The sequence below is a fragment of the Bubalus kerabau genome, chromosome 23 (assembly GCF_029407905.1).
Source record: "Bubalus kerabau isolate K-KA32 ecotype Philippines breed swamp buffalo chromosome 23, PCC_UOA_SB_1v2, whole genome shotgun sequence".
Taxonomy (NCBI): domain Eukaryota; kingdom Metazoa; phylum Chordata; class Mammalia; order Artiodactyla; family Bovidae; genus Bubalus; species Bubalus kerabau.
Window position 1 is genome coordinate 3,870,190 of NC_073646.1, and position 20,782 is coordinate 3,890,971.

Consider the following 20,782-nt stretch of genomic DNA (forward strand, 5'->3'; position numbering starts at 1 on the left):
GGGCTTAGTTACCCCACAGCATGTGGGATCTTGGGTCCCCGATCAGGGATTGAAGCCTCATCCCCTGCATTGGAAGGCAGATCCTTCTTCTTTTTTTTTGTCTTTATTTTCGAAGGCAGAGTCTTAACCACTGGACCACTGGGAAGTCCCAGTGCATCATGGCTTTAAATGAATCTGGAACTGAAAAGCATGTTTTGTTTTTAAATTTACATTCAGTAACTAAATTGAAGGAGAGAATGATCATCTTAAAGCCAGTGGTCTCTTAGATCACTTGGAAGAAATATCTCAAAACACACCAAAAAGAGAGAAAAAGAAACCAGGAAGGCAGAGACTTAAGAGGACCAATCCGTGTTGAGCTCAGTGCCAGATTTCCCTGAGCCAGTTCCTGTGGTCAGGAGATGCCCCTTCCTGCCTGTGGTCTCGTAAGGTCTGAGCCTGCATTTTAAGTATGCCCAGGTGATGCTAATACTGCTGGACCACAAGACAGCACTTTGAGTAGCAAGAACCTCGGCAGGGTTTGCCTCTCCTGTGTAACTGAAAGGGCTTACCACTGTCTCCACATTCTGTTTATAGGAACCTGATGGAAGGCAAGAGAAAGGATGAGGAAAATAAGCAACTTTCCTTTAAAAAAAAATTATTTATTTTTAGCTGTGCTGGGTCTTCATGGCTGCACACAGGCTTTCTCTAGTTGTGGTGAGTGGGGCTTCTCTCCAGTTGTGGTGCGAGGGCCTCTCATTGTGGTGGCTTCTCTTGTTGTGGAGGATGGGCTCTAGGGTGCTCGGGCTTCAGTGGTTGCAGCACGTGGGCTTAGTTACCCTGCGGCATGTGGGATCTTCCCTGAGCAGGGATCAAACTCATGTCCCCTGCATTGGCAGGTGGATTCTTAACCACTGGACCACCAAGAAAGCCCTAAACTAGCAATTTTCCTTTATTTAAAATCTCATCTTTTTAATTAAAAAATTTCAAACCTCTGAATATTTGAAAGAATAATGCAGTAAACACCTATGTACTTTTCACCTAGCATCACCAGTTATTAATATTTAAACAATTTCCTCTTAAGGACATGCTTGAGAACCTAAGTTGCTCACATCTCTTCCACTGTTGTTCACTGGTTAAAAACTTTGGCATATGGTTTCATCTTGCTGCAAAGGAGGCTAAAAAATACAAGCTTAACTTGTTAGCTCTTTGCCTGCTAAAGGGGGTACTGTCCTACTACTACATGAGAATGTGATTAAGCAGTTGTTTTTAAAAAAGAAAGGAGAGGATGGACTTTCCTGGCAGTGCAGTAGTTAAACTTTGCCTTCCAATGCAGAGGGTAAGGGTTTAGTCCCTGGTTGAGGAGCTAAGATCCCATTGGCCTCCCAGCCAAAAATCCAAATCATAAAAAAAGACAAGCAATATTGTAACAAGTTCAATAAAGACTTTTAAAAAATGGTCTACATTAGGGAGAAAAAAAAAAAAAAAAGAGGAGGAGGAGGAAGACAGTGGATACTAGGGGACAATTACTCCCACACACTGACTTGCTGGATCTTGCAACCAGTTCCCACTTCAAAGTGAATTTTTGGAAAGACCGCAGCTAAATTTGCAGCCCATCTCTAGAAAATGTGTAGGACTTCAAGTATGCATTTTATTGCCTCCTCACTCTTGATTGTTCTATCCTAAAGTTTTTTTTTTTTACAAGTTTGATTATATTAAAGTGTATAGTTATTTTGAATTTTATATTAAAGTTTTTTAACAAGTTTGACTGTAAGTTAATAGACACACTAAAGTTTTTTTTATAAGTTTGATTATAAGTTAATAGTGACACACTAAATACATAGAATGCTTGAAATGCCCCGAATGGACCAGAACACATTAACCACAGCATTTTTGCTTACAACAGCATGTTTGCTGTACTTAAAACTGTAACTCTACAGAGTTGTAAATTGTATATTTTCATTTTGTCCATAATTTTTCAGCTTTTAAAATAGGAACTTAGAGAACTGTTACTAAAAGAAAATATAAATATTATATAAGCTGCTTTACGCAAATCAAGATTCCACCAGCCACTAACATCTTATTGTGTAGACAATAGACCTTCTGGGTTGTTACATATCCCCTTGTTACACTACTCTTGATCTATTTACACCACTTACCTTTCAGACTTCTAATCTCTTTAGGTACCTTTTCATTGTCAAAATGTTAAAGAATATGCATTTAACGTTTATAAAATAGTGTGATTTTAGACTGTTTTAATCTGTCATAATGTCTATTTGGGTGTGAATTAGGTCCTTTGAGGGTTGATCGTTTTAGCCTTCTTGTTCCATCCTTTGGCCATATTACCAGTGAAAGGTATTTGAAGGCAAAGGATAAATATATCCTTTAAAGTTAACATCAGATTTTGCTCAACCCAAGTCCCTTAGTAACAAAGTTTGAGTTAGGTTTTGTGATGTAGACCAGGGGTCCCCAGTCCGCAGGACCTAATGCTTGATGATGTGAGGTAGAGCTGATGTAATAATAATAGCAATAAAGTGTATAATAAATATGCTTGAATCACCCCAAAAGCATCCTCCCATCCCTGGTCCGTGGAACAACTGTCTAACATAAAAACCGGTTCCTGGAGCCAAATGGGGTGGGGACCGCTAAGTAGACCCTCCTCCAACTTGAGGGCAACTGACACCCCTCCCCCTGCCGCCGCCGCCCCCCACCCCCACCCCGCCCCCGCCACTTTACACGGCAGAAACTGGACTCTGGCTGCCGCGGACGTCCGGCGCTGAGCCGGGTGGTGCTGCCCTCCAGCCGTCGTTGGCCACCGGATCACGCTTCCCTAGCTGGAAGCCCCGTCAGGCGCTGCGGATGGAAAAGCTCCAGCCCCAAACCAAACGAGAGGACCGCTGGCCAGGAAGTGGAGAGCTGCAAGCCTCAGCGCTCAGCCCAAGAACCCGAGCCCGCCGGCTACCAACCGGACCGCGCCCCCGGCGTCCACGCCCGCCGGGCTCGGGCCCCGAGGGTCGGCCCGACCTGTCCAGCCCCTCCGCCGGCTCTCAGAGCCTCGCGAGCCTCTAGCAGACGCACCCCCTAGAGGTGCCTCCGCTGCTCCACCGCCGACGTCCCAGCTTCTCTTGTGTTCCACTCACTCTGGTGTCCGGCTTCGCGCGAGGCCCGCCCGCTCTTAAGATGGCGGCGTCGGCGACGCGAGGTGCCGCCCCACGTGGACGACGCTGGCCAATGGGCTTCCGCCTGTGCCGCCGGCCCGGCGCGGGAGGCGGAAGTGCCTCGGGCCGCCGCCTCCGTCCCGGCTGCGGCCCCTGCCGGTTACATAACTGGTTGCGGGCTCCGCGCGGCCCCACTTCCTGGCTCCCGGCGAACCAAGGATGCACTGAGCCCTAGAACGCTGTCCGCTGCCGCCGGCTCCCCCCCGAGGTGAGGCATCCCGGGGCTCGGGCCTGCGGCGGAGCGCCTGCCCCAGCCAAGGGCGGGCGTCAAGGGAGGCAGGGGAACAGTTCCGGGCCGGGGCGGCAGGGCAGTCGCGGGGTCCTGCCGGGGTGCAGGGGGCCCGACGCGGCCCTGGCGGGGCGTGGGACGTCCCGTCGGTTCGAGGGAGGTCGGGGAGCTGCCCCCGCCAGCCGGCGCCCAGACATCTCCGCGGGGTTTCAGGGCGATCACAGAGCTCGCGTTTCCCCGGCCGAGGAGGGGGCCGAGGCCCCAGGGGCGCGATCCCGATCCTTTTGCTTGGGCTGCCTCCGTGCCAGGCCTCGGGACGAGCTGGCGGGGGAGATTTGGAAGCAGAGGGCAGCCTGCCCCTTGCTGCCCGCCGGGCCTCGCGGGAGGTGCCGGGGCCGTCCTTTTCACAGTTCAGCGATTTGCTGCCTTGCCGGGCCCCATCGCTGCTTTGGTACTTGTTGCATGGGTTGTAGTTACTTGGCGACTTTTTTGCCCTCCCGTGAACTCTGGAAACCCTTGGACTCTTTCTCGGTCGTCTCCACTTCTTACTCCTTAAGCTGTATATTTTGGTTAAGTCAGCTCAATTACTTACGTTTGGGGGTAGTTTAAAGGTTGGCCGTGCAGACCCTTGCACCACCTCTGACCTCTGGCCCATTGATTGGGCGCTTCCCATGTAACAGAGGGAATCTGTAGCCTCTGTCGTTTGTTCCCCTGGGAAGATTTTCAGGGAGGCTGAGCGCCTTCCCTGGACCACTAACAACAAATATCTGTGTGCTCAGGAAGTGATGGACCCCAGGGTCTGGGGATGAGAGGAGGAGTTACTCTGTCATAAACGTGGCCATTGGCTGCTTCCTTGGTCTGTTTTAACTCTGCCCAGTCCTTAAGCCATACCATTTTGTTAGTTTCTCTTGAATGAAAAGGATAACAGCCCTACAGCCCTTTGGTACCTGGAATGGTTGTAATCAGAGAGTCAGAACTGAAGAGAACTTTGCTGGGGGCAGATATTTTACTGGAGCACAGAAGGCAGAAAATTTAATGTTAACGCTTAACTGCCTGAACCGGGAAAGTCAGTATGACTGCAAGTCAGCGGTAGAAATACCACATTCTGTGAAGCACTTTGTATGTACAGCTAAGTGTTAGAAGTCCTTTGGCCAACAGTACTGGCTTGTGAGGCAGGGAGAAGGGTAGTCTTGGACAGCACTGAATTAAAAAGGGGCTGGAGCAAAACAAATCCTCTCTTCTTGCAAAAATCCCTGAATTGCTTTAAGCTCAGTTTGAGAAGAAAGGATTCAAGGCCAGAAGAAACTCAAGGGTGGCTGAAATAGAAGTCCCTGTCATTTAACAAGTGGTCATGGCTGAGCATGACATAGGTCTTCATCTCGCCTGTTGTTGGAAGTTTGTGTGTTAGAATTAAAGTGCACTTTGGCCCTTTGAGAAGCAGTATGCCTGGGCTCCTCTTTTGGGCCACAGTTTGCTGAAGTTCCATCTCACTGTGTTTCCAGAAGTGCTGGATTTCTATGAAGATGGTTAAAACCTATAAGTAACAGAGTCAGTGCATGGTATGGTGTTCACAGGCCAAAATAAAAAATACACACATTATTTTAAAAGGTCTGTGTGTGTGTCTTACCTTTAGCCTCTCCCCACTGTTACAGTGACTTTATCACTGTAAAATGTTTATTTTAACTGCACCCACTCTCAGACTTCAGATGTGACCTGTTGATGTTGTTTGGCAACTTGGCCTCTGCCTGTGTTGGAAGAAAATTCCTGGGTGTTAGGAGATTTGAGAAATGAAGACACCAGAAGTAAGAAGGTGGGGCCATCATTGCTCACCTGGTGCTCTGCCCCGCAGACTGTCCCAGCCTCAGTGGACTGGCTCGCAGCAGTTTGTCTTCTAGCAACTGAGATGTGTTTAGACCAGGTGGACCCAGAATCCTTACCCGGCAGCAGCCACAGGTATTCAGAGCTCTGAGTTTGGGGCAGTGCAGATCTCTGCCAAAATGCCCTGAGGTCTCTGCTTGCTGCTGACGGCTCTCCTACCTGAACAGAAAGCTGGCTGCTTGTCAGCTGCCAGGCCTTCTCTTAAATGGAGGTTCCTCCCTCTCCACATCTTCGCCTCCACCACCACCTCCTCCCCTGACTTGTCTTTCTGGAAGAAACCCACAGAGTCCTCCTAGCTCTCCCACCTCAGTTCCTTGTTTACAGAAATGAAGATTGGGATCTAGATCCTGCATCCTGCTTCCGTCCACACGCAGCGCTTTCGAGTAAAACACTGATCTGCAAAGTGATGCTGGAACTCCTGGGTCTCTTTCTGGCCAAGATCGAAGGCTGAATTTCATTCAACAAATGTTTCTAAGTGTCTCTGATAATTCTGGGATCAGACCTCCTTTCCGAAATATGATGATTTTAGCGTGACTTCGGATCGAGGCTGGCTGGCAGGCCAGGTCAGGGTTCCCTGAAGCCCAGTGCTGATTAAAGAGAGGTTAAAGAGAGACCTGTGTGTTTGAAAACCCAGTAAGCACATGCAGAGTAGGGTTGACACTCTGCTCTGAACCTGAAATGTTTGCTCGGTGCCTCTGGAGTGATGGGAGGACATCTGAACAGGGAGCCAGGGCTTTCTGCACGTAGTGGTTTGGGGTCTGTGTCAGCGGTTGAATCAGTGAGTGGTCCATTGAGTGCCGCTCTACAGAGGCTGGCCGACATGTGACGGTCACCTCGAGGTGCCCCCAAGTGGAGCCTGGATGGTCAGGGTGTCACCTCACATGAGGGCCAGTCAGTCCCTAGTCCCATCCTGAGGGCCTCTCATACTCCCCATCTCCTCACCTGAGGCTGACTTCCTGCTCAGGCAGGGCCAACACTTGGAATACTGATGATGCGAGCCACCTATGAGTGTGACCACGTAGAGACCTTAAAATGCCTCTTCCAGTGAATAGACTCTCAGTGTCAGTGTTTAAGGTCCATATCCGTGAAATAACCCAGCTCTGTGCACTGATGCCAGACATAAACATTCTAAACATTCTAATAGTATTCACAGTTGTAGGGACTTTCCTAATGATCCAGGGGTTAAGACTCCCAAGTTTCCAATGCAGGGGGCGTGGGTTCGATCCCTGGTCAGGGAACTAAGATCCCATATGCCACATAGCCAAATTAAAAAAGATTTGCATTTGTAAAGAAGCAACGAGGAACTGATTGGGAAAAAGGGCTCAGAACAAATGTTTATCCGCTTGCTTCCACAGGAAGACCGGAGAAAACAGACCACATTGAAAAAAGAACTTCTTCCAGTTCTATTTCTTGTTATTAAACAGTAAATTGTGTTCCTCTATTTTGTCTCCTGCATTCCTGAAATAGGGCAGCAAAGTATTTGGGTAGAAAAGTAGGGAAATTTGAGCCCATCTTAAAAATAACTGAGAAGAAAGCAATTTCTTTTTATAAAATAGTCTCTGGGTAAGTGTCGCTTAGCTGCTGAAAGGGTTTTTATCTGGACAGTGTTACCTCAACAGTATTTCCATAGTTCCCATAGCTCTGAGTTGCTTGCTCCTTTCTAACAACTTGTTTCTTTTTAGATGCTTCCTTGTGACTCTGGTTGTAAACTATTCAGAAGCTCTTCTGGCCAGATATTTGCTGCTCTTTCTACTCTTAGCTTCAGATTACAGGATTGCTTCTCTTCTGGCCTCCTGTGTTTAACTTTTTTGTGGAAATATGCAGAAACGTACAGAAAAGTACTCTGCTTGACATTTGGTCTCGCTGTTATGTACCAGTGAAACCTCCCACCTCAGAAGCCCCCTCGGGCCCCGTACCCAGTAAGCCCTCTCCTATGTAAAAAGTTTGCTTTCTAGTAGGAAACTCAAGAATCTATTAACCTTCATTTTACTGAGGACAAAGTGAGGAGGAGGCTTTTGAGGTTTTGCTTCATGTTGTGTGTTGATTCTTATTTTACCATGAACAAAGTTTTAAACAGCATTTAACAAATGGGGGATGTTCTTTTTTAAACCTTTTTTGCTTTTTTTAGATGGTTGTCCTGAAGCCTTTAAATATTTTTAATATTGATTTTTATATGGCCACTGAATTTTCTTTGTAATGATTACACAGGAACTCTTTAAAATATTTTTCTTACCAACAACTGCATCCTCTTTGCTTCATTACAAGTATGGGTCTGTGTTTATAATGTTTATTTCTGGCATCAGTGCATAAATGCCGTGCTATTCCAAGGGTATGGGGCTTAAACATTGGCACTGAGAGTCTATTTTGGGGTAAAATGGATAACCATTCTACTTATAATTTGAAGAGACATTATAAAATTCTCAAGTTGTTACAATTAAAAACATTACTGTAATATAAAAAATGTGTTCTGAATTTTCACATACCACCTGGAAGTCTTTATTTTTTTCTGATAATAAAAACAAGCTCATTGTTTAAAAAAAAAACTCAAAAAAAAAACTCAAATGAGGCAGAAGTGAGTGATGTAAAACAGACATCTGCCTTAATTCCACAGGCAAATGCTGAGAGGAGCTTGAATTTCTTTTTAAAAATAATTTTTGTTATGAAAGTTAACCACATGGTCAAGTATTAATTTATACCGAATTTGACCCACGTTCACATTTAGTATCTGTTGGATTTTGAAGGATCTTAAATACAAACCCAGGGATGCAGAGATTAAAAAGTCAAATGTAAAACAACAAAGGCCATCAGAGTCAGGTGGAAAAAGCACAGAAGCACTGGAAAGGGCTTGGGGGGGCTGGTTTGCTGAAGGGGCAGCGGTGAGAGGCAGGCAGGGTTTCTGAACCTGAGACCGCCATGGCTGTGCTTTTCCCCTAAAAACTGAGCTGCCAGCGGCGTCCATTTCAGCCCCAGACCCGGGCAGTGCTGAGTGGGCCCGTCTCGGGAAGAACCCATTCTCCTCCTCATCCTCGAGAGTCTGGTGACGGCCTGAGTTTCAAGTGCGGATCCCTGGAAGAGAACTTGGCACCCGGCAGTCATGGCAGTCATGGCCACCGTTTGCAGAGGGCTTACTTCTACTCGCCTGGCAGGCGCTCTGCACGTGTCCTGTGAGGACTTTGGTCCCCGCGTCACAGCCCTGCCGGGACCCAGGGCCCGCACGTGGCAGGGGGAGCCGGACAGTGCGTGTGTGTGGCCTCGAAGCCTTGCCTTTCCCTTGGACTCCACTGCTGTAAGAAATACTGTGAGCCAGTGATCCCTCTTGGTTTTGGCGGGGAGGGCATGAGCTGACGCTCGTGGGACGGTTCAGGACTCTGTTTCTCCTCCTGGAACTCTTGATTCAAGGAGGTGGATCAAGTAGTCAAGGAAAACACCTTGAGTGATGCAAGGGGATCTCCTGCCTTCTCCTGAGGCCTTGGGAAGGGAGCATCCCCTCCTACAGGTGTGTTAACCTCTCCCTGCCCAGCCTGCTGGATGGCATTCTTTGTGTTCACTGATGTGCTGTTTGCCTCGGAATTCCTCAAGCAAAGGAAGCGTTTCTGAGAGTATTTAGGTAAAAGAGCAAGAAAACACACACCTTCTCCAGCCCCGCCAGTGATCACAGATGCCCATCTCTGCTCTTTACTGCAACCACAGTGTCTGTGCGGGGCCTGGGTTTTCAGTTCAACTTTGATAAATAAATGAATGGATTCTCTTTGCGATGGGGGTGGTGGTCATAGAACCTGTGGCCCAGAGGGAAGCACGGGCTGACCCCGGGACTGCTCCGGACCACTGGTTGTTGTTTTGTTTTTAAGTCAAGAGATGGTTCACATGCCGCCCAGCCGGCAGATCTGAAGTGTGCAGGTGAACGCGGTTGACGACCCTGATGGACATGGGAACATTGTCGCCGGCCCCATGAGTCATCCTATGCCCTCCCATCGAGGTCCTCTGTACCCCCCAGCCGCATTCTCATTGCTCTTACCGTCAGTGTCTTTAGCTAGTTTTAGAATATCACACAAATGGAATCCCCCACTGTTAACAGTTCGCAGGTGAAGTGCTGTGTCTTAAATTGTGTGTGAGGAGCCTGTGGGCTCCCCTTGGGGCATCGTGTGGCGGGCTGTAAGAGGGAGGTGCTTTGAACCCACAGTGCTGGGTGTTTGTGTCTTGTCTCCTGTAAATTATTCATATTTCTCCTCCCACTCTCAGGCTTTGAAAGGTTTCCAGGCTGCTGTAGAGACAGCTCCCACCGCCCCCGCCCCCACCCCCAGATGGCTGCTCACTTGAACAAACTAGCTGAGTGTTCACGGTTTCCCTCACTCCCTGCTCTGAGCCCTTCAGCCCATTTTACTGATGAGCAGGGCGGTGCCGTGTGTCCATCACTGGCTTACTTTTCCTTTTTTGCGCCATCCACCCTGAAGGCAAAAGCTTGGAGTCTGTTGTTGGGTTTGTTGAGCCAATAAGCCTGATGCCTGCAGCATTTCACATTGGAGGGCCCTGGTGGTCTTTAACTCTGTGCCGTGGACTAGTATGCACTGATCTTTCCCGTGCTTTGTTTGAGAAGGGGCCCGGAGTGCAGGGACAGGCCAGCGCGGTGCTCTGCCCCATGGGCATTGTGATGGTGCCAGGAAACCCCTCCCGAAACTAGAGCAGTCCCATCCCGAGGCCCCAGGTCCTGAATCCCCAGCACTTGGCAGCTGGGGGGTGGGGTGGAGGATATGCCTGAGATGTTGGAGTTCACTCTGTCCTCTGGCTGGGCACGCGCAGTCCCTCGGGAAATGGGTCTGGGAGCGCACGCCCAGGTGATCAGGCATCACCCCCAGCCACCGCATGGCATCAACACAGGGACCCGAGAGGTCATTTCAGCTCAGAAGGAAGATGACTCTTGCAGACAGCCCACGGGGACGAGGTTTAGGGAAGGAGAAAGGGCAGATGGAGAAGTGAGCGGGCTGGCCTTTCATCGTCTTGGAGAATCCAATTTCTGTCCCTTGTAGAAATGTTCCACTCGCCCACCCCTGCAGGCCAAGGGCAGGAGGCAGACCTGGCAAGCCCGGGAGAACTCTTGCTGCAGGCCAGAACTGTGTCTTCTCCTGCACAGTGCGTCCCTGCTATCGTAGGATCTGTGTGTCTGTCTTTGTAGGGAAACTCACGGAAAGGTGGCCTGTGAGCCTACGGCTCCAGCCCCCTGGGGCTCAGGACAAAGGGCTGACCCGGGGGCTCTGCTCTGTTTCACCTACCACCTCTGTCCTCCAGTGAGTCTTCTGAGTCCTTGTCCCTTAAGCCCATAGGGCAGCACATAAGAACAGGAGGTCAGTACTTGGCTGAAGGTTCCAGGTGGACAAGCGGGGTCCCCACAGGTGTCAGATGTCAGTCTCCCGGCCTCTCCCTCAGTGGTGGACCAGCACTGCCCACCATACCCGCTCCGTCTTGACCACCCACCCACCCCCCCAAACATCTCTTTCTCTCTGGCATGTGGGTGCTGGATTCTCCCTCCTCCACTCCTGTCGGTTGGGCTCGGGCAGATCAGGCACGATAATATACTACATTTCCCCTTAGTTAGATGTGACAAGTCTCTATTTTTAAATCAAGGCATCTAAAGAACGGCCTTTGAAAACATCCAAGTACTTTTAATAGGGATGTGAGAATCCACAAATAGCTGTGTGTCTTAGAGGCCAGTGTTCTTCATGAATGCTGAACAGGGAAATCCTGCCCCTTTGGTCAAGAGCATCATCACAAGGACACTAGGGTGAAAATGTATAAATCCCAGGACGGGCAAGTTGCTCATTTATTATCAGCCTCTCCCTTTGCTGTCACTCCTCAACCTTTAAAATGTTTTAAAACCAACTTTATGGAAGTTTAACATACATACAACAGAATATACCCAGTGAGTTTAACATACATGTATATACGTTTGTGTACGTAACCACCACTGTCAAGATACAAAACATTTACATCCCCTCGGGAAGTGCCCACCCCAGCCTTTTGTAGTCAGCCGCCTGGTGCAGGTACCTTGTTTCCTGGTGCTCCCTGTGGTGCCAGCTCCCCAGGTACCCAGCGTCTGCCTGCAGCCGCACGGGGTACCTGCTCCCACAGCTCTGCAGCTGGGGTTGTCGGTCGCCGGCACTTGTCCTGCCAACTCCGGAGAGAGACTGCGGAGGGTGAGCCGACGCCTCCTGTCCTGCACCTCCTCCTGCGGAGCTCAGAGCACCCCAGCTCTTGGTTGAGAACCTGGTGGGCACAACCAGTGAGACACCTGGAGCTCTGCCAAGGGTGATGAGGGCAGGCAGTCTTGTTGCCCAAGAGGAGGGCGTGGCGCTTCCAGCAGCAGGAGGGCTCTGGCCTAGGGCACCCTTTGGCCTCTGGCATTGCCTGGGTCCTCGCAGTGCCCGCGCACAGAACCGTCATTTCCCCAGCCCTGGCCGCAACTTTTGTTAAGGAAAATTTCAAAGACATAGAAAAATGGAATGTGTAAACAGTCAGTTCCTGTTTTGTATAAACCTGCCACTTAGATGCAACTGCTAACAGCATCTTGTCACATCTGCTTCCTAAGCAGTTGAAAAGATTTTGAGTTATTTATTTTTAAACCTGATGATGCCTCGCTCTGAAGTATTTCAGCAGAGCATCTCTAGGACCGTCTATAGGAGCACTCCACCTTCCACGTCTGAGACAGTAACAGGTTCATAATCATTTCATTATAAATTCATCATCTGGCATCCAGCCCACATTTAAGTTTCTCCCAAATGTTGTTTGACTTTTTGTGTTTCCCAGAGTTTGCACATCATATTTGGTTGTAGGTCTGTCTCTTTCAGTCTGCTTCTGTTTTTTTAATGACATTGATTGTTTGGAGAGAGCAGGCAGCTGTCATGTAGAATGCCACCCCTTCTGTGTGTGTCAGATGTCATGGTGCCTGTGTAACCCGGTAGCCTCGAGGCTTGATCTGCTTCAGATCCCGCACTTTAGGCAGGGACCAAAGGGCTTTGTGTATTTTACTGGAGGCACTGGCAGGCTGGCCTCTATCCCTGGGGGTCCTGTGGCTGCAGGATCTCAGGGGGTGCAGGGTTCGGCTTTTCCTTGGCGATTGCTTGGTCCTGGGGATGTAGGTGCTTCGTCGGAGCCCACGCTTGACCCTCCTGTCTGGATTGAGCATAGCTTCCTGATTTAGTCGTTGCAACTCGTGGCCCCTGACTTGAACTTCTGGCATCTCTTGAAATCTTTCTCTGTACATGAATCTTAATCTCCTGGATGGGGGAGGAGAAACAGCCCACCCCGTAAGTGCCACTCGAAATCCACCAAGTCCCTGGGGCCCCCCAGCCCAGCCCTGGGGCCGTTGAGCTCTGGGTCATAGGATGCCACTGACCCAGGCAGAAAGGCGGGGCCATGTGCCCTCCCAGTGGAGGAACAACTGGTGAGGGGAAGCAGGGTGGGTGTGGGCACTCAGTGTGCAGCTCAGTGGGGCTGAGGCGGGAGAGAACAGAGGCCAGCTGCCCTCCACAGGGCTCAGGAGCGTCCCGGGTGAGCAGGGAGGGGGCCTCTGGGTATCCCCATCCTCCCAGGCCTTCTCTGCAGGGTGGGGTGTCTGTGATGCCTGGTGCGGGAACACTCATGAGGGGAGAGGCCCTCCACCCATGGGGCCACTGTGAGCGTTCCCGTCCTGCTAGCCTTGCAGATTGCCTGAGGAGGAGGTTCGGGGGGTGCGCCGCCCTCCTGACGCCCCTCCCCCACAGGTGTGAATGACAGAGGCGGTGCCGTCCAGCGCGCTCAGCGAGGTCAGCCTGCGCCTCCTCTGCCACGATGACATAGACACCGTGAAGCACCTGTGCGGCGACTGGTTCCCCATCGAGTAAGTCCAGCGGGTCTGCAGGTGGGCGTTGGGGTGGGGGTGTCCGGGGGCCTGTGCACAGAGTGCTGAAGCTGGGGGGCTCGCTGTGTTGGCGCCTTGGTGACCTAGAGCCCCCTCACCCGTCAGGGTCCCAGGCCCTGCTCCCTGGCGCTCCTGGTCTCTCTGCACCTCACCATGTTCTTGTACAGAGATTGGGAAGGGCCTTGCAGAGAATCTTCAGTTACAAAGACGCTTCATGCAGTGCTGCTTAAGACATTCAGAAAATCGAGAAGTAACCTAAGTGTCCTAACAGAAAGGAATTGGTTCCCTACATCAGGGGATGTACATGCAGAAGTACAATATTATCCAGCCAGGGGCAAAGAAATCTGTCCTCGAGGTTTATATGTTTGTCTGTGTGTGTGTGAGATAGTAGGTGAAAAAAGCAGACGAGAAGCCAGGATATACAACAATCCCTCTTTTATTTGAAAGCATATACAAGATAAAAGCTTAGGAGGAAGTGTGCCATGTAGCAAATGTTTTTGGTAGTTCTTTGGGTGGATGATTAGCAACTACAAGCTTTGTCTGGTTTTGCTTGTCTCTGTTTCCTGCATTTTCCTATAATGTGTTCATAGAGCATTTATAGTGAGGAAAAATAGTACAAACTCTTAAAAATTGAAAATACGATCCTGCCAACATCACATCTCCATGAGTCTCAGCCTCAGACCTGCTCAAGCCGGTCACCCACCCCTTACTTCTCTGATTGGAGTGTGCTGTGGGCTAGCGGTGGCTTCATAGAAAGTGAGCATCAGCCCAGCAGTCCCGCCGCTGGACAGGAATCCAGCAAGTCTGTGCAGTAGACCCTGCTGAGGGGTGACCTGGGGCGGGTGGAGCCTTACCGGCCGGAGTCTCTGAGCCTCTGAGGAGCCCGGCCTTCCTGCCTCCTTGGAGATAGCTGGGCTGGAGGCCTTAGGTTCTAAAGACGGTGGACAGAACTGTAGCCCCCTCGGGCCGTGTGGTGGCTCACTCCTGGCCGCTGTGCCAGCTTGACACTGCTGGTCAGAAGGTGGGACTGACAGGGACCAGGAGAGGAGGCTGGGTGATGCTCAGCTTCTGTGGAACTTTCTGGCAGGGACAGTGGGGCAGTGGCCTCTACAGAGCAGACCTGAGGAGAGCACCTCCCTGGGTCTCCAGGGGGGGTGTGAGACCCTCCTCTGCTCTTGGTCCCAAGAAAGGAATCCCGGGCTAACCTAGCAGGTCAGGAAACCACCCCTCACTCCCACCTGTCCGAGTCTCCTGGGCTGCAGCTGACTCTGCCTTTTCAGCACTGCCTCGCTGCTCTGTTCCCCGCTGTCCTCGGGGCTCTTGCTGAGCAGCCCCAGCAGCTCTGGACACACCTTGCCCTCATGTGCCCAAAACTCAAAGGCCACTCAGCAGTGAATGGTCCCGTCTGGACAGATAACGGCTATCAGAAGTTGCAACTCTGAGGGTGATGCCCTTTGGTGGAGATTGGGTGGTGGGCAGACCCTGAGTGCTGGACGGAGCAGCCAAGGGTCCCCTGTGGTTCCACTCTGAAGCACAGCGGTGATTGGACCTGACCTTCGGCCGGTCCACGTGCGTTTGTCTCTTCCTCAGGTACCCAGACTCATGGTATCGTGATATCACCTCCAACAAGAAGTTCTTTTCCCTTGCCGCGACCTACAGGGGTGACATCGTGGGGATGATTGTAGCTGAAATTAAGAATCGGACCAAGATACACAAGGAGGTGAGTGTCTGCAGCGATGGCTCAGGGGCTGACACCTCTGGACGCTGCCTGCGCTGGGCCCCATCCTCTCAGGAGCCTGGACAGGTGTGAGAGTCCTAGGTGGTTGGTTTCATTCTGTGTTTGTGACACCGTCATACATGCATTAAGTTGCACGACCTGACTGTGGGCTTCACAGTGACCATTGTCGTGAAGTAGGGAGGAGGGTGATAGGTACACGGGCTTCCTGTGGCTTCGAGTCACAAGAGCCGGAAGGAGGCTTCCTCCCTGAGGCCGGTGGTGGGTCTGCCTGCGTCCAGGTTAACTGCTGGGCGGAGGCTGGGGTGAGAATGGGCCGGGCCGCCCCGATCCAGCACCTGGGAGCCACTTAGCGAGCACGGGATGGGACGCAAGCCGAGTCACAAGTGTCCTTTCCAGTGAGGGAGCGAAAACCACACACATGGCAGAGCCTTCCGGTTCTTTGTGAGGCAGAAGAACATGAGACCCTGGTCCTGGTCAGAGGCGTGACTCTCCCAGTCCGGTGGTCCATCTCTGGAGCCAAGAGGCCGCGTGGGGTGTCATGTCGCTCGGCCGCCCCCACCTGCCTCCCCCTGTACTCCAGGACCCCATGGGACCGTGTGGGATCCTTCAGTTACAGCGCCCACACCCTGTGGGGCTGCCTTGTCTCCTGGCACGTGGACTGACACGGACCAAGGGCCTCCTGAGCAGCGCTTCTTCCCACCGTGACTGCTCTGGTCCGGCTTTGCTAACCCTCCCGCCCCAAGAGAAGCAACTTTGCGTGTGCCTTGTTAGCAGCAGTTTCTCACAGAAGGGCCCACAGCCTCTCGCTTCCATGGGGGTGGGGTGGCTCTCCATTGCCCCGTTCTGGGTTCTCCTGCCCCGGTGTCCCCCAAGGTATGTGTCCCGGAAGTTGGCCCAGGAGCTGTGCGTGTCCTGCAGCGGGACCGGGGCTTCCACTGCTGACCCAGCAGTCTCTGACTTTCTCTCTAGGACGGAGATATTCTGGCCTCCAGCTTCTCCGTGGACACACAGGTTGCGTACATCCTCAGCCTGGGAGTGGTGAAGGAGTTCAGGAAGCACGGGATAGGTAAGGGGGGGCCTGTAAGTCCCCCCAGCTTGCCCCTGCTCCCTGCCGACTCTCTCATAAGACCTGCTCTGTCTCTGTCTTGCTCTATCCGGCCCTCTGTTGGGGCCAAACTCGCACCCTTCCTTCATTCCCTGCCCCTGACAAGTCTGCCGGCCCCACCTGCTTTCGGCCTTCAGCCCGTCTTCTTTCCACGTTTCGCTGGGTCTTTCTGCTGTGGCCTCCTTCCCAGATCTGGTGAGATCAGATGAATAACCCCTCCCGGGCATCCTCATTAGAGAACGGGCCCCTCTTACTGTGCCTCTCGCCACACCCCCAGCTCACATCCAGCCCCAGGGTTTTCTTGACTAACAGTAGAAAGCGTAATTGAAGGAACAGTCCCAACCATGGTTTATCGGATGCCTGCCACCCTTGGGGGCTCTGCCGCCCACACAGCTCCAAACTCCTGTCCCACGCGGCCAGCGAGCGTCGGGGTCTTCCCTCGTAACCCAGGCCCTTTCACTCCATGTTTTCCTGGGCTAAAAGGGCAGTGAGTTTCGCTGTAGGTCCAGCCCTTGGCAGGGACCGTGGCCAGCTTACATCCTCATCCTTGACATTCGAGCCTCAGCTGACAAGCCCCACCAAGGGTTCGGACGTTAGGGACTCCGGCAATGGGTGGTTTTGGAAGGTCAGCCTTTGCCTCACGCTCCCTTCCCCCCACCGCCCCTTTCCTGTCACCCCTCAGGGTCCCTGTTACTTGAGAGTCTAAAGGATCACATATCAACCACTGCCCAGGACCACTGCAAAGCCATCTACCTGCACGTCCTTACCACCAACAACACAGCCATAAGCTTCTACGAGAACAGAGACTTCAAGCAGCACCACTATCTCCCTTACTACTACTCCATCCGCGGGGTCCTCAAAGATGGCTTTACCTACGTCCTCTACATCAACGGCGGCCACCCCCCCTGGACCATCTTATATCCTTTCTCTCTCAGGGGTGAGGGCTGGTGGCTTCCTAGTGGGGTCTGTATGCCAACTGAAGCCACGGTTGCCTTCACATGGCATCCCTGAGGCCAAGTTCGTGGGACCCAAGTGTTGTGGGCAACTCTGACCAGCACATCTTGACAGGATATAATGGTCTGGGTGTAGATGCTGGGAAAGTAGGTGCTCCCTGGACGTCAGCCTGGCCCAAGATCCATCTGTCAAGTATCTACTGAGAGCCTCCTATTTGAGGTCGAGGGGAATACAGCAGTGACTAAGGCAGACAAAAACCCCTGCTTTAGTGCTGACGGAAGAAAACAAGCACGGGAGGCGAAAAGAGTGGTTTGTTGATTCTGAACTTTGGATTCAAACCTTCCTTATCAGGTGCATGACCCAGCTGGGTTTCCCTGCCCTCCACCCTCCTCTTCAACCTTCCTCTTCAAGGGCCAATTCTCTCTGGCCCTTGACAGATTCGATGGAGGCCAGGAGACTTCCTAACAGTCACAGGGAGTGGCCCCCAAAATAATGTGTGTATGTGAGAGACAGAAGTTAAACGAATGAGTCCAGGCTTTATCCATTTCATAGGGAAATAAACAGGAAAGACAGGGGTGACCCAAAAGCCTGCAGGCCTGGCTCACGTGAAGGGGGGTGCTCTCTGTGGGTGTCCACGGGTGGGGACTGCAGACCCCTCCTCGTCTCAGGGACAGGGCCCGGCATAGGGGCAACAGGCGCTCTTGCTCCGCCAGACCCCGCCCCCGGCACCCAGTCGCGTCCGGGTGTGTGGGGCTGCACCCAGAAGGTCCTGTGTTTGCACAGCAGAGCCCCCTCCATCTGATGGGGCTCCCTGCCCTGCAGAGGCCACGCAGGCTCATGGCCGCCCACAGGAGTGATGTGTTGTGTGCAGGCAGCCCCTGCGGGTCACCATGCTGACTGAGCGGCCCAGGGCGTGCGGGCAGGTGGGCAGGCGAGGCGGAATCTTCCTTAACGGAGCCGTACGGACTACATCCAGCACCTGGGCTCCGCGCTAGCAAACCTGAGCCCCTGCTCCATCCCACACAGGATCTACCGCCAGGCCCAGAGCCTGCTCTGCAGCTTCTTGCCATGGTCTAGCATCTCCACCAAGGGCGGCATCGAGTACAGCCGGACCATGTGACGCCAGCCAGGCAGCCTCCGCCGGGCCCCACCCCCCGGCATCTGGCGGACGCCACCTTCCTGGCCATCTGACTGCGGCTGTCCTCTGCAGAGGAACTGGCGGCCACCTGCCGGGCTGGTTGGCCCGCCCCAGCTGCAGGCCGGTGCTACGCGGGTTCGGGAGCAGAGCAACGTGGGGCATGCCCTGTCTCCCCAGGTACCCAGAGCAGGGGTTGCGGGAAGTGGAGGAGAGCCTAGGGGGTGATGATCAGGGAAGTGAGGGGCCCCGCATCGTCAGCAGTGAGAACAGGCAGCCCCAGGTGGGCATCTGCCACACAGGTCATGGGCGACAGAGCCCAGGGCCAGGGGGATCCCTGACCACCTCTCGGAAACTTTTGGAGGAAAAGCAGAGTCCTTGAGCTCTGGCCAGAACGTTGTCTTTTCACATCCTAAACTCCTTTTTTAAAAAAATAACATACTTACGTGGTTCAAAAGTTGAAAAGTTACCAAAAGATCAAGTCTCTTTCCCCCGGGCCCCGGATGCTCAGCTTCTCCTTCCCGGGCCGTGGTGCTGCCGTGTTCCCGGCCGTACTTCCCTGGGTGTACACATGGCCTTGACAGCTCCGGCGGCGCCTGCTCACTCTCTGAGCTCCTGGCTGAGTGCTCTGCCCAGACATGGCCACTTCTGAGAGCCATGGGGACACCAGGGTGCACTCATGCGTGGACATGACCCAGAGCAGGTTGTGACAGGGGCCGAGCCCACATGGCAGGGCTCCGTGGCCTCCTGGGCTGGCACCCCTGTTGGTGCCATGGTTTGTGCTGGGACCGAGGGGAGCTGGTGGTCCCTGGAAGGGACTCTGGGCCCAGAGGAGTGCCAGCGCCTGGCTTGGAGCTCCTAGGCCAGTTCCTCGGGGTGGGGGCAGAGCGTTTCCACCCCGGCCTTCACCCTGCTCCCCTCTTGTCTACCCCACAGGCTCTCCCAGGCCTCCTACCCGCTCTGAAAACCTTCAGTTCTGCTGAGCCCTGGCCCAGCCCTGCGTGTGCACACCGGCCTCACGGGCGGCCCTGGTGGCAGCGTTCACTGTGGTCTGTTTTTTCCGCTGCTCCAGGCGCAAGGCCGTGGGAAGGGGCTTCTTCTCTGCGCCCCTCACTGGCCTCCCCCCGTCCTCAGCCCATTCCTTCCAGTTCCTTCCTCTAAAGCCAGAATTAACTTCTCAGAGGGAGAAACCCAAGTGTTACAGACACATTTGACCCTAAAGACACAGGAGCCTGAGAAAAACAAGGGGTCGAATACTGGGAACGCCAGCCCCTCTTCCAGAGCCAGCCCCCAGAGGCCCGGGGGCAGGGAGCAATCTGATCCCTCCACTTGGGGCTGGGGCTCCTGGGGGACAGCCAGGGAGGCCCTTCACCCACACCCTGAGCTCCGACTCTCAGGCTCTGCTCCCCACATGGGCCTCAGGATAACGGGCTGGATGCTTACACCCCCACCGGGAGGATGAGTCCTCCCACGGGCTGGCTTCATTCTGTCCCAGGTGACCGGAGCTGCCCAGCCAACGGTGGACGTGCCATTCACCTGAGCTGCTGTGGAGAGCCAGGTTGAGGACGTGTGCCGATAAGGATCCCCGGGGTCCACGCCTCCCCCCAGGTTCCCAGCCCCTTGAGCTGCAGCTCTGAGGCCTGGCCAGATACAAAGGGGACAGGGGACGACGCTGCACACTGCGTTGACCAAGTGAGACCCGGCCTTTGAGGCTGGGGGCAGTCACGTGCCTTGTGATCTATCCGCCTCTGGGGCAGAGACTCTGAGGGGAGTGTGCACGGATCCCCCAGAGCTGCTCTCTGCCCGCCCTGCTTTCTGGAGCAGATGGGGTGGTGCAGAGTTGTGCTTGGCCCAAGAGCTGGAGAGGGAACACGGCAGGTGGGGCTGCGTGACCGTGTCCTTCCCTCCCTTGGAACTTCCAAGCCTGGGGGCTCCCAGGATGAAGGGCATCTGGGCAGGAGGGTTTCAGCCTCCCCTCCTCCGAGCTGACATCAGCTTCACGCTGAGGCCCAGCTAGGTGTCCTCCCTAATCTGAATCAACGATGACCATGTGATTTTTTTTTTCCCCCGGCCCTTGGGGTAAGGCAAGAGTCTTCCAGAATGTTCTGCCTTGGACATTGGTAATGAGCATAGAGGCCTTGGCCTGCTCCTCCATCCCGCCCCCTAATCATTGCAGTGTCCAGCCCAGTGTTGAACAGATTGTAGTGTTTCTTCTCATTACAGACAAATAAATAGACTTCAGTTGGTCACATTCAGTCTTTGAAGGCTCTTTGCACTCTTGGCCCTGCTCCTTGGGCCCACCCCGAGGCCGAGGGCGGCCCAGGAGCTGCCTGTCCCCTGGCAAGTCCCAAGGCTGGCTTCCAGCTCAATGGGCGATTGTTTTTTTTACAATTCTAGTTGTAACTTCCCCTGCTAAGGAATGTAGCCCTGGAAGAGGCTCTAGAACTGATGACAAAGCAGTGGTCAGGCGGGGGCTCTGCCTCTGGCCTCCCTGGGGACAGGGGTCATGCCTGTCCCTCCATCAGACAAATGAGGAAAACTGGTTGAGGGGCTGGGAGTTGCCCAGGAGCCACACAGCTGTGAGCAGTGGGCCTGAGAGCCCAGCCTGTGGAAGTCGGGCTCCTCCATAGCCTGGGTGCGTTGCTCCCAAGGGCTGCT

At 53.2% G+C, this 20,782-nt stretch overlaps 1 protein-coding gene across 3 annotated transcripts; it reads left to right on the forward strand.

Moving 5' to 3' along the window:
* The first annotated feature begins 3,229 nt into the window (after positions 1 to 3,229).
* NAA60 (N-alpha-acetyltransferase 60, NatF catalytic subunit) lies at positions 3,230 to 20,375 on the forward strand. Of its 3 annotated transcripts, XR_008707520.1 has the most exons (7): positions 3,267 to 3,402; positions 13,056 to 13,171; positions 14,783 to 14,912; positions 15,900 to 15,996; positions 16,718 to 16,952; positions 17,953 to 18,304; positions 19,061 to 20,375. XR_008707520.1 is itself a non-coding variant. In XM_055561741.1 (6 exons), the coding sequence occupies exons 2-6, from the start codon at positions 13,062 to 13,064 to the stop codon at positions 18,107 to 18,109; spliced, it is 729 nt and encodes a 242-aa protein (XP_055417716.1). In that variant the 5' UTR covers positions 3,267 to 3,402; positions 13,056 to 13,061; the 3' UTR covers positions 18,110 to 18,589. The 3 variants fall into 3 exon arrangements, 2 of the variants coding, with proteins under 2 accessions (XP_055417717.1, XP_055417716.1); XM_055561741.1 differs by lacking the exon at positions 19,061 to 20,375 and having other exon boundaries at positions 17,953 to 18,589; XM_055561742.1 differs by lacking the exons at positions 13,056 to 13,171; positions 19,061 to 20,375 and having other exon boundaries at positions 3,230 to 3,402; positions 17,953 to 18,589.
* Positions 20,376 to 20,782: the final 407 nt, after the last annotated feature.